Source organism: Hyperoodon ampullatus (assembly GCF_949752795.1).
Source record: "Hyperoodon ampullatus genome assembly, chromosome: 4".
NCBI classification, from domain to species: domain Eukaryota; kingdom Metazoa; phylum Chordata; class Mammalia; order Artiodactyla; family Ziphiidae; genus Hyperoodon; species Hyperoodon ampullatus.
The window spans coordinates 29,980,292-29,994,936 of record NC_136917.1 but is presented as its reverse complement, the minus strand read 5'-3'; the positions used below and the strand labels follow the sequence as shown (position 1 = coordinate 29,994,936).

The 14,645-nt window shown below is 49.9% G+C and overlaps 1 protein-coding gene across 1 annotated transcript; it reads right to left on the bottom strand.

The window, feature by feature from the left end:
- Positions 1–2,296: 2,296 nt before the first annotated feature.
- On the bottom strand, positions 2,297–7,742 carry CLPP (caseinolytic mitochondrial matrix peptidase proteolytic subunit; the record flags this gene model as incomplete). The annotated part of the gene is made up of 6 exons (XM_079703847.1): positions 2,297–2,647; positions 4,230–4,335; positions 5,245–5,432; positions 6,740–6,836; positions 7,396–7,467; positions 7,557–7,742. 6 exons carry the CDS (start codon positions 7,740–7,742, stop codon positions 2,469–2,471), a joined length of 828 nt encoding a protein of 275 aa, XP_079559973.1. The 3' UTR covers positions 2,297–2,468.
- Positions 7,743–14,645: the final 6,903 nt, after the last annotated feature.

The window sequence follows — 14,645 nt, the reverse complement described above, 5'->3', positions numbered from 1 at the left end:
GGAAGCCCTACACCACACCTTCTTTATCCATTCCTCTGTTGATGGACACTCTGGTTGCTTCCATATCTTGGCTATGGTAAATAACGCTATGAACATTGGGGTGCGTGTACCTTTTCTAATTAGTGTTTCTGTTTTTTTCGGATATATACCCAGGAGTGGAATTGCTGGGTCATGTGGTAATTCTATTTTTAGGTTTCTGAGACATAAAGATTCCTTATCCTTTTAGAAATATATACCGAAATATTTACAGATGAAATGAAAAGCTGGGATTTTCTTCGAAGTAATACAGTGCCATGGGGGATGGGGGGGCAGGGACGAATCACAATTGGCCGTGAATTGGTAATTCTTGAGTTGGTGTGATGGGTACGTGAGACCTCATTATCCTAGTTTCTCTACTTTTGTATACATTTTAAGTTGTGCACTATGAAAAGTTCAGCTAAATGTATCCTATGAATGAAGCCAGATTAAAAAGTCCTCTGGGGCTTCCCTGGTGGTGCAGTGGTTAAGAATCTGCCTGCCAATGCAGGGGACACGGGTTCGAGCCCTGGTCCGGGAAGATCCCACATGCCGCGGAGCAACTAAGCCCGTGCACCGCAACTACTGAGCCCGTGCGCCACAACTCCTGCACGCCTAGAGCCCATGCTCCGCAACAAGAGAAGCCACCGCAGTGAGAAGCCCGCGCACCACAACGAAGAGTAGCCCCCGCTCACCACAACTAGAGAAAAGCCCACACGTAGCAACGAAGACCCAACGCAGCCAAAAATAAATAAATAAAACAAATACATTTTTTTTAAAAAGCCCTCTGAATTAAAATAAAAGAAATTGACCTCAACACACCCTCCAGCGACAGCCCCAGGTTCTTTGCTCTCCTTGACAGCAAAATTCCTTAAAAGACTTGCTTAGCTCCAATATTTTCCGGCCCCTTCTTTCTGGCTCCACACCAATCTGGTTTTGGGACCCCAAAGCACCGAAAGTGTTCTTATTTATCTGAGGCCACTCGTGATTTCCAAGGTCCAAACGCCATAGCCAGTTCTCAGCCTGACCACTAACTCATAGACATGCTGAGGTCTCCTACATTTTTACTTCCAACCCTGACCCCAGACTTACCCATCCCCTGGGAGGTCCGGGGCACTTGGACATCAAACGTCCAAAACCAGCTCCTGATCGCGGCCCCCAATCCTGCTCCTCCCGAACTTTCCCAGGAACGTCTTATCTTCCCTTCCATCTTTCTAGCTGCTTTGGGCCAACGCCTTGGAGTTTTGGGAGATGACTTTCTCTCAAATTTCACATCCCAGCTGACAGCCATGCCTTTATTATTTATTTATTTGAAAATTTTATTATCATTTCTGACTGCGTTGGGTCTTCGTTGCGGTGCACGGGCTTCGCATTGCAGTGGCTTCTCTTGTTACAGAGCACAGGCTCTAGGCGCGCGGGCTCAGTAGTTGTGGCGCACGGGCTTAGTTGCTCCTCGGCATGTGGGAATCTTCCCGGACCAGGGATGGAACCTGTGTCCCCTGCATTGGCATAAGGGTTCTAAACCGCTGCACCACCAGGGAAGTCCCAGCCCTGCCTTTAAAACCTGGCTAGAATTTGACCTCTCTCACCACGTATCCGGAGCCGTCAGCCTTCCTCTGGGTGATGACAAGTTTCCTCACTGGCCTCCTGGTTTCTGTGCTTGCCGCTCTCCACCCACCACTCTGTGGTTCCTTTTTGTTCTTCTTGAAACCCTCTGTGGGGCATCTCCCTCCTTGCTCAGACCTACCAGGCCTTTTATGACCTGTATTCCTCCCCTTCCTGCTCTCATCTTCTCCTCTCTCCCCCTCACTCTCTCCAGCCACCCCAGCCTCCTCGTGCTTCTGCCCATGTGCCAGCCACAGTCCTGCCACAGGGCCTTTGCACTTGCCATGCCCTCTGCCTAGACTGCTGTCTCCCAAGATAGCAAGCTTGCTCCCCAACCCTCGCCTCCTTCAGGTCTTTGCTCAAATGTCACCCTCTCAGCAAGGCCTTTGCAGGCCACCCCATCTAAAACTGTCACACACACACCCAACCCCCCACACACACACACTCATGTTGCATACCTCTTGCCCTGATATTTAAAAAAACTGTCTACTCCCACAAGAATGTAAGTTTCTTCCAGACAGGGATTTCTGTGTTTTCTTCCCAGTAAGTTGCGGCCTCTGGAGCAGTGCCTGGAATGTAGGCTCAGTAGCTTTGCTGAAGTTAGGAAGCTGAAGGTCAGGGTGAAGGCACATGCGTGCCGTGGTGGAGGACGGAGGGAAGGTACCACAGCCGGGAGCAAAGTCTACAAAGATTTAATTTAAAATCACAGTGTCTCAGCTGGGATACCCACCCGGAGGGGCACCCCCAAATCCAGAGTTCCTCAAGGGTCCCCTCTAGGCTCAGTGTCGAGGGGTGGGCAGGCCTGGCGCCTCCACTTTCCTCCAGAGGGTGAGGGTGAGGGGCAGCTCTCAGGCATTCGCTGGGGCAGGTTCTGCCACTGCTGCCGCCGCCGCCACCACCGGCTCCTTCTGCACCAGCTCAGGCTCGTCCTCACCGTCCTGGGGAGGGTGGACCAGAACCTTGTCCAAGATGCCAAACTCCTGGGCCTCCATGGGGCTCATGTAGCGGTCCCTCTCCATGGCTGACTCTGCGGGGGAAGCAGAAGTGGGATGAGGGTGGTTAAGAGTGGAGACCCGGGGCCACGTTCGGGTCCCCAATCCGCCCAAGTCCTCCCTGTGTGACCTTGGCCTCCCTGTCTCTGTGCCTCAGTTTCCCCATCGGTAAAATACCTGTTTCAGTTTTGTGTGTGTGTGTTTTTAACTTATTGATGTGTAAAGGCACATCCAGGAAAGGGTATGGATCATGGAAGTGGACAGTGTGGTGACTTTCAGACTGAACCCACCCACGTGGCCGGCACCTAGATCAGAGCCCCCCGAAACCCTGTCGGGGCCATGTCTAGTCACTAACTCTTCCCACCCACTACCCTAACAGTGGCCTAATGGCATGGATCCGTTATGCCAGTTTTTGCCCTTTAAACACATAACCACAGGGACTTCCCTGGTGGTCCAGTGGTTAAGACTCTGTGCTACTACTGCAGGGGGTGCAGGTTCGATCCCTGGTCGGGGAACTAAGATCCCCGCATGCTGCGTGGCACGGCCACAAAAAATTAATTAATTAATTAATTAAAAAAGTAAATAAATAAACACATAACCACAGAGCATTTACTCCTTTTTCCACTCAGCACTGTTTCTGAGATTCATCCAGACTGTGGACTGGTCCTCATGGCTGTACAGCATCCCACCTCGTGACTAAACACCACCACTGACCACTCATTCCCCTGCTGTCAGGCATTTCGGTATTTTCCTGTTTGGGGCTATAGGAATGGGACTGCATTCCTGACTACATCTTTGGACAGAAGCACTCAATTCCCTCAGTTATACGCCGAGCAGAATAACCACGTGTCTTTCTGTGTGTTCAGCCTCAGTGCCTGACAGCTTTCGGAAGTGGCTGTATGGTTTTCACTGCCAGCTGCAGTGGATAAACGTTCCAGTGGCTCCACGCTCCCCTCAGCACTTGGGGGTGTCAGTATTTTCTATGTGAGCTGTTCCAGTGGACTGAAATGGTATCTCATTGTGGCCTTGATTTGCCTTTCCTGATGATGTCATTATTAAACATCATCACTAGAAATGATGAGCCTCTTCTTGACTTCTGTTTCTTGACCATTTGGAATATTCTTTGTGGGAGACCCTGTTCAAAACCTTTGGACCTATTTCATTTTTTTGTTTTGGCCGCGCCGCATGGCTTGCAGAATCTTAGTTTCCCGACCAGGGATTGAACCCGAGCCCTCGGCCATGAAAGCACGGAGTCCCAACTGCTGGAAAGCCAGGGAACCCCCTGGACCTAGTTCAATGAAGTTTTTGGGAGGCTCCTGTAAATGGGTCTTTTTAAAGTGCTCAGAACAGGGGTTCTCAACGGGGGTGGGTTCTGATCCCCAGTGGATGCTGGGCTATGTCTGGAGACAGTTTTGGCCGTCACAACTGGAGGTGCTGCTGGCATCTAGTGGGCAGCGCCCGGAGATGTGCCACACCTCCTACAGGGAGGCCTCCATCACAGAATGATCCAGCCCTGGTGTCAGCAGCACAGAGGTCCAGAGGCCTGACCCGTACGTATGTGTTGGTTACAATAAAAGGGAGCAGCTGGGGGCCCGTGTGGGGCAGGAGGGTGCTCACCGATCACCTGCAGGCTCTGTTTGGTGTGCTTGGCGTAGATGCTGTAGAGCTGCTTCTTGAGTTTAATGATTTCCTCCGCCTGGATGGCGATGTCTGTGGCTTGGCCCTGGGGGGACGTCCCAAGAGGGAGAAGGTTGGGATCAGCATCTGCCACTCACGGGGAGACTGGAGATGGGACTCGGGAGCCTGCCCTGGGCGTCGGCTGCCAGTTTTCAAGCAGGTGGGACAGGGCTTTGTGAGTCCCTCCACAGCCTGCTTCAACCTCACCGCCTCCAGGAAGGCTTCCGGTATTAACTCTATGTTCTTATTTTCTGCAGCTGGGGCTTCCCTGACCAGGAGGAACAGCCCCTCCCAGGGCAGCTAATTTCTAGAGATTTTGAACCGCTGCCCAGAGTACACTTTTCACGTGCAAAGCAGCCAATCCAAGCCCACATCCCCAACACCTCCTCTATTCTCACACCCTGGGTCACCATCCCCCTGCCCCATCGCCCCAGGGTACCAGACAACTAGGGACAGTCCCTACACCCCAGAGCCCACTGCAACTATTCACACTAGCCAGTCTTAAGCCTCGCTCATTCCTGCCCGCACAAACCATGATGGAGGCTCTTGCCTGCATTCTCCTCCCGACCAACCCTGGTGCCTCTCTCTCTGCGTGGCCCCCATGGCCTGGCACACTCCCTCCTCTTGGGATCTGTGAGTAACAAACTGTCTTTTCAATGGCAGCCCTCTCCTGACCTCTTGGCTTCACTATACCTGCATATTAATAAAACCTACTTTTTTTGTTGTTGTTGGCCAAGCCACGTGGCTTGCGGCATCTTAGTTCCCCGATCAGGGATTGAACCCGTGCCCTCGGCAGTGAAAGCGTGGAGTCCTAACCACTGGACCGCCAGGGAAGTCCCCAAAACCTACATTTTAAAACATTCACACCCCCACGTGACTTCCGTCTGTCCGGCTGGTCTTTCTGTCTAGACCCCCACCCCCATCCCCAAAGCAGCTCATGGGGCCCGGCACTCACCCGGGCGCCCCCGGAGGGCTGATGGATCATGATGCGGGAGTTGGGGAGCGAGTGGCGCATGCCCGGGGTGCCAGCGGCCAGAAGCAGGGAGCCCATGCTGGCCGCCTGGCCCACGCACCACGTGCAGATGGGGTTCAGGATGTACTGCATCGTGTCGTAGATGGCCAGGCCCGAGGTCACCACGCCACCTGTGGGTGGACGGGGGCAAGTGAGGGGCTGTGCCCTCCTTTCCCTAGGGCAGCCTGTGGCCCTGGGGAGGGCTGGTGAAGCCCTTTAAAGCCGGGGTCCCAAACACAAGTACTACCAGGGATAGGAAGGTGACAGAAGCAGGTGACACAGGCCAGGTGGGAGCAAAAAATGAGGACTTGCTCGCGAGTGAGCTGACAGTTGCCACACGTGCATGTGGGCCCAGGGCAGGGGCCAGATCTGCCAAATTTTCAAGAGAAACTAGAAATTGGGAGCGTAGTGGCTAAGAGCGAAGGCTCTGGAGCCAGCCTGTCTGGGTTTGACCCCCCTCGCTGGGCAGTTTCTCATGTGTGACCTTGGGCAAGTTACTCAGACTTTTGGAGCTACAGTGCCTCCTTGTAGACTGGAAATAACTAAATAGTACCGATCACGTGAGGTTGTGTGAAGATAAAATGAGTTAAATGCCTATAAAGTGCTTAGAAAAGTGCCTGGCACAGTAAACGATCAATCAGGATTGGCTATTCAGGGAATTCCCTGGCGGTCCACTGGTTAGGATTCGGCACTTCACTGTCATGCACCTGGGTTTGATCCCTGGTCAGGGAACTAAGATCCCGCAAGTTGCAGGGCACGGCCAAAACAAAACAAAACAAAAAGTTTGGCTATTCTCCCTTTTCTTGTGGGGGCAGGGTGGAATCTACCAATTTAAAAATCTCGACAACCAAGTCAGGTCGGTAAAAACGTTATTTGTGGACTTCCCTGGTGGTGCAGTGGTTAAGAATCCGCCTGCCAATGCAGGGGACACGGGTTCGAGCCCTGGTCCGGGAAAATCCCACATGCCACGAAGCAACTAAGCCCATGGGCCACAACTATTGAGCCTGCGCTCTAGAGCCCGAGAGCCACAACTACGGAAGCCCGCGTGCCACAACTAGTGAAGCCCGCGCGCCTAGAGCCCGTGCTCCGCAACAGAGAGAAGCTACTGCAATGAGAAGCCCGCGCACCGCAAGGAAGAGTAGCCCCCACTCGCCACAGCTAGAGAACATCTGCGTGCAGCAACGAAGACCCAACGCAGCCAAAAATAAATAAATAAATTTATTAAAAACAAAAAAAACACGTTACTTGTGAGATCAAACAGGCAGGTTCAGGTGCCTGTTTAAAAGCAAGGGAAGAGGCAGCTTTTGGAGGTTTCAAGGCATTTTGGGGGGGACCCTGAAGGAAGCTCTGCACCCTTTCTTGCTCCAGAGAGAGGACATCCCTGATTAGGGTCTCAGTCCCCAGGAGCACCCTGGCACCGGGGGAAGGCCCTGCTCACCGGGACTGTTGATGTACATGTGGATGGGCTTCTTGTTGCTCTCCGATTGCAGGAACAGCAGCTGTGCAATGACCAGACTGGCGACACTGTCGTCGATCTGCAAGTGGGGCGGGGCGGGGTGTCCCCAGACAGGGTGAAGGCTTAAGGGAGGCAGTTATGGGTCGGTTGAGGATGAGTCAGGGCACCAGAATGGGGGTCAGAGCCCAAGGAAGATGGATCAGGAAGACTTCAGGACCCAGGAGGTGATGTGGTGCGTGGGGGTGGGGGTGGGGGCGGATCCGGACCCAGGTGGTTTGGGTTACAGGAAGGGTGGGGTCAGTACACACTGGGCCCAGGAAGGGAAGGGGTAAGGAGGCTGGGGAGAGTGATTGGAGCCCAGGATTGGGGAGGAGGGTCATTGGTGAGGGAGCGAGTCAGAGATTAGGAAGGGAGAAGCAGAGGATTTAAGGAAGGCTTAGAAGGGGTACTAAGGGCCAGGAAGGAGGATCAGAGGGTTTATGTGCCCAGGAAGGGGTGGGGGTTGTCAGGTTGGGACAAGAGCGAAGCCTAGGGAGGAACGTCAAGGGGGGTAAGTCCGGGCATCAAGGACGTGTGAGGGGGAGGGGAGCAGGGGGTCTGGGCAGGCGCAGGGGAGGATCCGCGCACGGGGCACTTACCGGGCCCATGACGCACACGATGCGCTCCCGCAGCAGCCGAGAGTAGATGTCATAAGCGCGCTCGCCGCGACCCTGGAGGAGAAAGATGGGGGTGAGGGTCAGGGGCCCTCCGTGCCCCAGCCCTCTCACCCCCGGGCCGTGTCCCCGCCTGGCCACTGTACCGTCTGCTCCACCACGATGGGAACGAGCGGGAGAGCCCGGGCCGCCGTCGCGTGCAGGCTCCGCTGCAGGGCCAGGCTGTTCTCGGGTGTCCGCTGCGGGGGAAAGCGGGCGGCGAGGCGAGACCCCAACGCGGGGCACAGACCTGCTGCAACCCGGACCCCCCCCACCAATATTTGGGGCCACATCGCAGCGCAAGTTCCTCTGCAAGATGCCGGAACTACAACTCTCGGCGTGCTCTGCGCCCGCGGCGCTTGCTCAGGAGGCCGCCCACTTCCGGGAAGCGTGGGGGCACGTTTAGGGGTGGGGCGAGGGCGGGGCGGAACCTGAAAGAGTGTGGCTAGAGAAGGGGCGCTGGAGCGGAGTCGGTAACTGCTTTAAAGCCGCCAGTTTGAGTCTCTTTCCCAAAGAATCGTCATAGTTTTCTGCTCTTCCTTGCTTATTTCAAAAATCAATTCCGGGGCTTCCCTGGTGGCGCAGTGGTTAAGAATCCGCCTGACAGTGCAGGGGACACGGGTTCGAGCCCTGGTCCGGGAAGATCCCACATGCTGCGGGGCAACTAAGCCCGTGCGCCACAACTACTGAGCCTGCGCTCTAGAGCCCGCGAGCCACAACTACTGAGCCCGCGTGCCTAGAGCATGTGCTCCGCAACAAGAGAAGCCACTGTAATGAGAAGTCCACGCACCGCAACAAAGAGTAACCCCCCTTCGCGGCAACTAGCGAAAGCCTGCGTGCAGCAATGAAGACCCAACGCAGCCAAAAATAAAATAAATTAATTAATTAATAAAAAATAGTTAAGGGGTGGTGGCGTAAGGGGAGAGTCCTGGGTTCAATCTCTACCCCACTACTTACTTCCTGGGGCCTTGGGTGAGGATCTGAACGTTTCATAACTGCATTCTCCTCACCCGACAAATGGGGAGAATCCTCTTCTGGTCAAGTGATTAGGTACATCATAAAAGTCTCTCTCTGTTACTTTACCCCCTACACACACACAGACACACACGCATGCACGCACACACACATGCACACACACACAGGCTCAAAAAAATGCAGTCCATCTGGTAGACCAAGCCTTTAAAATTCGGTATTCATGACAGGAACACAATAAAAAATGGTGGGAAACCATGAGGGTTTCTAAACTTAAGTAATTCAAATGTGTGCCAGCTATACAATCATGAATAATTTTATTCTAAATCCCCTCATTTAAAACATTTAAATACATTTATTTTAAAATAGAAAATTTAAATGACTGCCATACATGGAAAAATGGAATGACATACCAGAAACTGAATAAAAAAGCACAGTGAAAGCAAAACACTGCTTTTAAGTGGGAGGAGAGGAGCCCCACTTCTCCATATGCTCCTGGTAAGCTGCCCTAGATATTCACAGCTGACTGCCTCAAAATGCCAGTAGAACCATCAGCTAAGCCCATCGGACCCCTGACCCATTTCTGCCAGTTTCTCAATGAGGCCACGACTCCATCACCCAAAGACCACAACTCTGTACGTCCCTATTTTTTACGTTCTCCCTTCACTGTCCAAGTTGGTTTAAAGTCAACTCTATTGAAGTATGATGTCCATCTAATAAAATGTATCCGTTTTAAGTGTACAGTTTGATGGGTTTTGACAAATCCATGGTGTCACCATTACCCCAATCAATACAGAGAATATTTCCATCACACCCAAAAGAATCCCCTGGGTCCCTTTGCAGTCAACCCCCATCCCATCCTCATCCCCAAACAACCATTGATCCAATTTTCTGTCACTCTAGATTAGATTTCTCTTTACTAGAATATCATGTAAATGGAACCATATAGTGTGTAGTCTTTTGTGACTGGCTTCTTTCATTCGACATGATGTTTTTGAGATTCGCTCGTGCCTTTGTGTATATTCATTGATTCATTCATTCCTCTTCATGGCTGAATAATATTCCATTGTATGGATGTACCAGAGTTGATCTGTTCTGGACATCTGGGTTGTTTACAGTTTGGGGCTATTACAAATAAAGGTGCTCTGAACATTGGTGTATAAGACTGTGGGGAAAAAAAAGAAAAGAGGGAATTCCCTGGCAGTCCAGTGGTTAGGACTCTGCACTCTCACTGCCAAGGGCCCAGGTTTAATCCCTGGTCGGGGAACTAAGATCCCACAAGCCATGGCGTGGCCAAAAAAGAAAAAGAAAAGAGAACTGAACTTTACCAAAAAAAAAAAAAAAAAATTTTTGTATGAGCATACATTTTTGCTTCTCATGGGTAAATACCAAATGTGGAATGGCTAGATCATATGGAAAGTGTATTTAACTTGGGAAGAAACTGCCACATCATTTTCCAAAGCAGCTGCACCATTTTATATGCCTAGCAGCAACCTCTGAGAGTTCCAGTTGCTCCACATCCTCAATATCGTTTTGTATGGATGAGTTACTGTTTTAAAATCTTAGTTCTTCCAGCAGGTGGTGTAGTGATATCTCATGGTGGTTTTCCTGTTCATTTCCCCAATGACTAATGCTTTTGAGCATCTTTTCATGTGCCTTGTGGCCATCTCTGTGTCTTCTTTTGCAAAGTATCTGTTCCAAACCCTTTGCCATTTTGTTTGTCTTTTTTTTTTTTTTTTTTTTTTTTGGCCGTGCCAGGTGGCTTGTGGGATCTTAGTTCCCTGACCAGGGATCAAACCCATGCCCCCCGCAGTGGAAGCACAGAGTCCTAACCACTGGACTGCCAGGGAATTCCCTTGTCTTCTTCTTATTGAGTTGTAAGGGTTCTTTATGTGTTCTGGCAATAAGCCCTCTGTCAGATATATGTATTCCAAATACCTTCTTCCAGTTAATGGCATGCCTTTTCATTTCTTAAATGGTCCTCCTCAAATCTTGAGATGCTTCAGTTGTGCCAGAAGTCATGGTCCTTCATAAGCAAAATTCCCTGTATTCTCAATGTCTTCAGAGGTCATTCTCTTTACCTTCTCGCCCTAACAGATGCCTGGCTCTTTCCCAAGGACCGGAAGCTCTTAAGTCGTGGCTATTTTTTTCTCCAACTCTTTGCACTTTTGTGCCTCTTGTGATGAAGTGGGTGTCTTTGCCCCATCATTGCTCCTAACTCTCCCCTCAAACTCTGCAGCTTCGAATCTCAGGCCATCAAACAATTCTCTCTACTACCTGTCCTTGCTGCTTTGTCCATCAACCCTCAGGTCACCCCCTCCATTACTATTTTCCCTCCAGGTTCTTTTCTTGAAAACTCCTCTGGGCATAATTCTTAGTGACTTCAGGATCCACGTGGGCCAGGGCTTCCCAACATTGGCACTGTTGACATTTGGAGCCACGTCATTCTTGCTTGTGGGGTCTGCCCTGTGCATTGTGGGATGTTGAACAACATCCCTGACCCCTACCCACCCAATGCCAGTAGAAAACCCACCACCCCTAAGTGTGACAACCAAAACTGTCTCTAGGTGTGATCAAGTGTCCCCCGGTGGGCAGACTCACCCTTGATGGAGAACCATGGAGCTTGATGATCCTTCCAGGTGTGTGACTTTCAAATCCTTTAACTCTTCTCTCCCAATGACCTTGTCCTCCCCTCTACCTCAACCTCCAGCTCTCATGGTCTTATTTTAGACCTTGACGTGTACAGAAGTTGCATCCCTTTCCGTATTCTCAAACACTCCACTCATTGACCCACACTTCTTTTCTTTCCATCTCACTCCTTTTGGTGTTCCTGTTCAAACAATCCTTTAGCTCTGCTAGAACCTGTCATCCATGGATCATTGCCCCCTTCCCCTGTGCCCTCACCCAGTTTAGAGCCATGGTCTGTCATTACAATCCCTCCTTGACATATACCCTCAACTCCCTCCTCTATCTCTTCCTTCATCCCATTGACCTGGCTGGACTTAGTTAAAGCCAACCCTCCATCCACTCCTCACCTGTACCTGGGCAGTCTTGCACACAGCCGTGCCGCCTGGTCTCCCTTGAGACTCTAGACCTCTAATCCGCTGCTCAGCACTCCTACCACATCCCCCAGTCCCTTCACTCACCAACTCTCTCATAGGTTAATGTCCTACCTTCCATCTCCCCTCAAGCCTCCCCCTTTCTCTTGACTCTCAGCTCTGAACCTCACGGCCTACATTCTGCGAAAACAAAGCCACAGAAGAGAACTTCCACAGCATCCCAGAACACCTACCCATGTCCCTTCATCTGGGCTGTCAGCGTTGCCTTCTTCTTTGTTATTGTGACGGAGCTGTCCGTGCTTCCAGCCAAGGTCAACTTTCCACCTACGCCCTGGATTCCATTCCACTCGAGGCCATCGCTCTAACAAGTCTCTGCTTTCTCTCATAATGGCAGATTTCGCCTCTCTTCTCCATTATTGCCATTAGCTTATAGACATGTGATAATTTCTGTGAGATATATATATATATTTCACATCTTCTCTATCCACTCCTCTATCCACTTCTCTATCCACTTCTCTATGGACACTTAGGTTGCTTCCACATCTTGGCTATTGTGGATAGTGCTGCCGTGAACACTGGGGTGCATGGATCTTTTTGAATTAGAGTTTTGTCTGGATACATGCCCAGGAGTGGGATCGCTGGATCATACAGTAGCTCTATTTTTAGTTTTCTAAGGAACCTCCATACTGTTCTCCATAGTGGCTGAACCAACTTACATTCTGGGGGGAGGGGCACAATTTAGCCCATAACCCAGCCTTTGAGAGGGAGCTGGGAAGGGACAGGCAGAGCCTCTCCCTGTGGACCACAGTGATCTCAGCTTTGATCTTGAAGAGAAACGTTGGCCTTTGGGGCTAGATTTACAAGTCTGAATCTTTTGAACCTTAAAATCTGGCAGAAATCCCAACTGGCAATATGTCTCCCCAGTTTTGTCACCGTTCCCCTGCAGATGAATAACAGAAGGTGTGCAAAAAAGGTTAATCTCAGAATAACCATTGGGGGTTAATGGATTTCGGAAGAGAAGGCACTGAAAGATACATTTCACAGAACTTTCTCATTCGAGGGAGGAACAGGACAGAGGTTTGGTTAAGGAGATACTTCCAAGTTAGTTGTCAGATTGAGCAAAGAAAAATGCAGAATGCCCATTTCGATGTGAATTTCAGATACACAAGGAATCATGTTTTAGTGTAAGTCCATCCCATGCAATATAGAGGACACACTCATGCTAAAAATTATTCACTGTTTATCTGAAATTCAAATTTAATTGGGCATCCTGCATCTTATCTGGCAACCCTTTTCCAAACGAGTAATGGAGTTAAGCCACGTTAGAAGTGATGGAGTTTTTGAAACTTTGAGGCCACTTCAGGGTGTGGGTGAAGCAGAAACAGTTCACAACACACAGTGACCCCAATGAAAACCCAGTGCGACTCTTACAAGGTGCAACCCGCCCTTCCCCCCTCCGAGGTGACCACTTCTCTGGATTTGGTGTTCACCATTCCTTTGCTTTTTTTTTAAAAAGCATTTTATCGCATATGCATGTCCCCCTAAACCTAAGGCAATATTAAAAATATTGGCCAGATCTTAACCCTTTAGTTGCTGGGTCGTGAAGAAGTCCGTAGGGTCACAGGGGCAAAACCAGGGTGCTGGAGTGAGGGAGGCTGGGAGCAGCAGCTACCTACCAACCAGTTTTGCCATATTTTATCAACTGGTACATTCATACAGAGGTGTGCCTGCTGGGTAGCAGCCCTGCCCTAAATACTATTTGTTGAATGTAGCCTTTTTAAAAAAATCATTCTATAAACAGATATGCTGTTTTATGACATGGTTTAATTTCTTTTGTTTTTGTTTTGGCCCAGCACGATCTTGTTGGGAGTCATTCTCATTAATGCATGTCCCTGCTGTTCATTATTTTATGTGTCATCCATTGAATGACTACCCCACCATTTATTCATCTAGTCTACAGTTCAGGAATATTCCAGGGTTTTGCTCTGGCTAGCAGGGCTGCTCTGAATAATCTTGTACATGAAATATGGATCCACGTGTCAGAGTTTCTCAGGGGGACGTAAATCTGGGAAGGGAGTTCCCAATCGTAGGATCCGTTCATTTTCAGCTTTACTGGACTGGTCACAAAGAGTCAAGCTCCCTTTCCACGGGGCAAGGTTGTTCCTGAGGAGCAGCTGCTGTGCCAGAGACTACATTTCCCAGCCTCCCTTGCAGCTAGTTGAGGTCATATGACTTGTTTTGACCAATAGAAAGTACGCCAAAGTGAGGTGTGTCTTTCTGTACTGAGATGGTTAAGGATGCCCTGTGTCTTCCTCATGCTGTCCTTTCCTGCTAGGGCTGCTCTGAAAGCCTCATGCTGGGCGGGTGGAAGCCACAGGTTGGGAATGGAGGCATCACAGACGGAAGGAGCCTGGACCACTTGACAGACTGCCTTCCAGGGTAGAAGCACACACTCAGTGGACTTAGCTTATGTAAGAAATAAACTTTCACTCTTAAGATACCGAGATCTGCTGTATTTTCTTATTCCAGCAATTGACTGACCCTGCCCAGTAATATATTAGATCATGTTAAATTGTTTTCCGAAATGGTTGCCCACCTCACATTTCTCTCAGTGAAGGATGAGCGTTTCCTTGCTTCTCATTCTCACCAATGCTTTTAATTTGCCAACTTTATTTTTAAATTTTTTTTCCTTTTCTGGCCGCGCCACACAGTTTGTGGGATCTTAGTTCCCCGACCAGGGATTGAACCCAGGCCCTTGGCAGTGAGACCATGGAGTCCTAACCACTGAACCACCAGGGAATTCCCTTAATTTGCCAACTTAAAAAAAAGACTTTTTATCTTGAAACATTTCTGTTGCAAGAGAAAAGTTGCAATAAGAGTTCAATGAACTGCGGAGTACCTTTCACCCAAATTTACCAATCACTAACATTTTGCCATTTTCCCCTCCCCCCTCTCTATTTTTGAAGAACTATTTCAAAGCAGCTTGTGAGCATCATGTCCCTTCACCCCTAAATATTTAAGCATGTATCTCCTAAGAACTAAGCCACTCTCTTACATAACCACGATTCATTTGTCAAATTCAGAAAATTTCTACAGGTATAATAGTATTATCTAATAAACAGTCCATATTCAAAGTTCACCAATTGCCCAGTCATGTCCTTCATG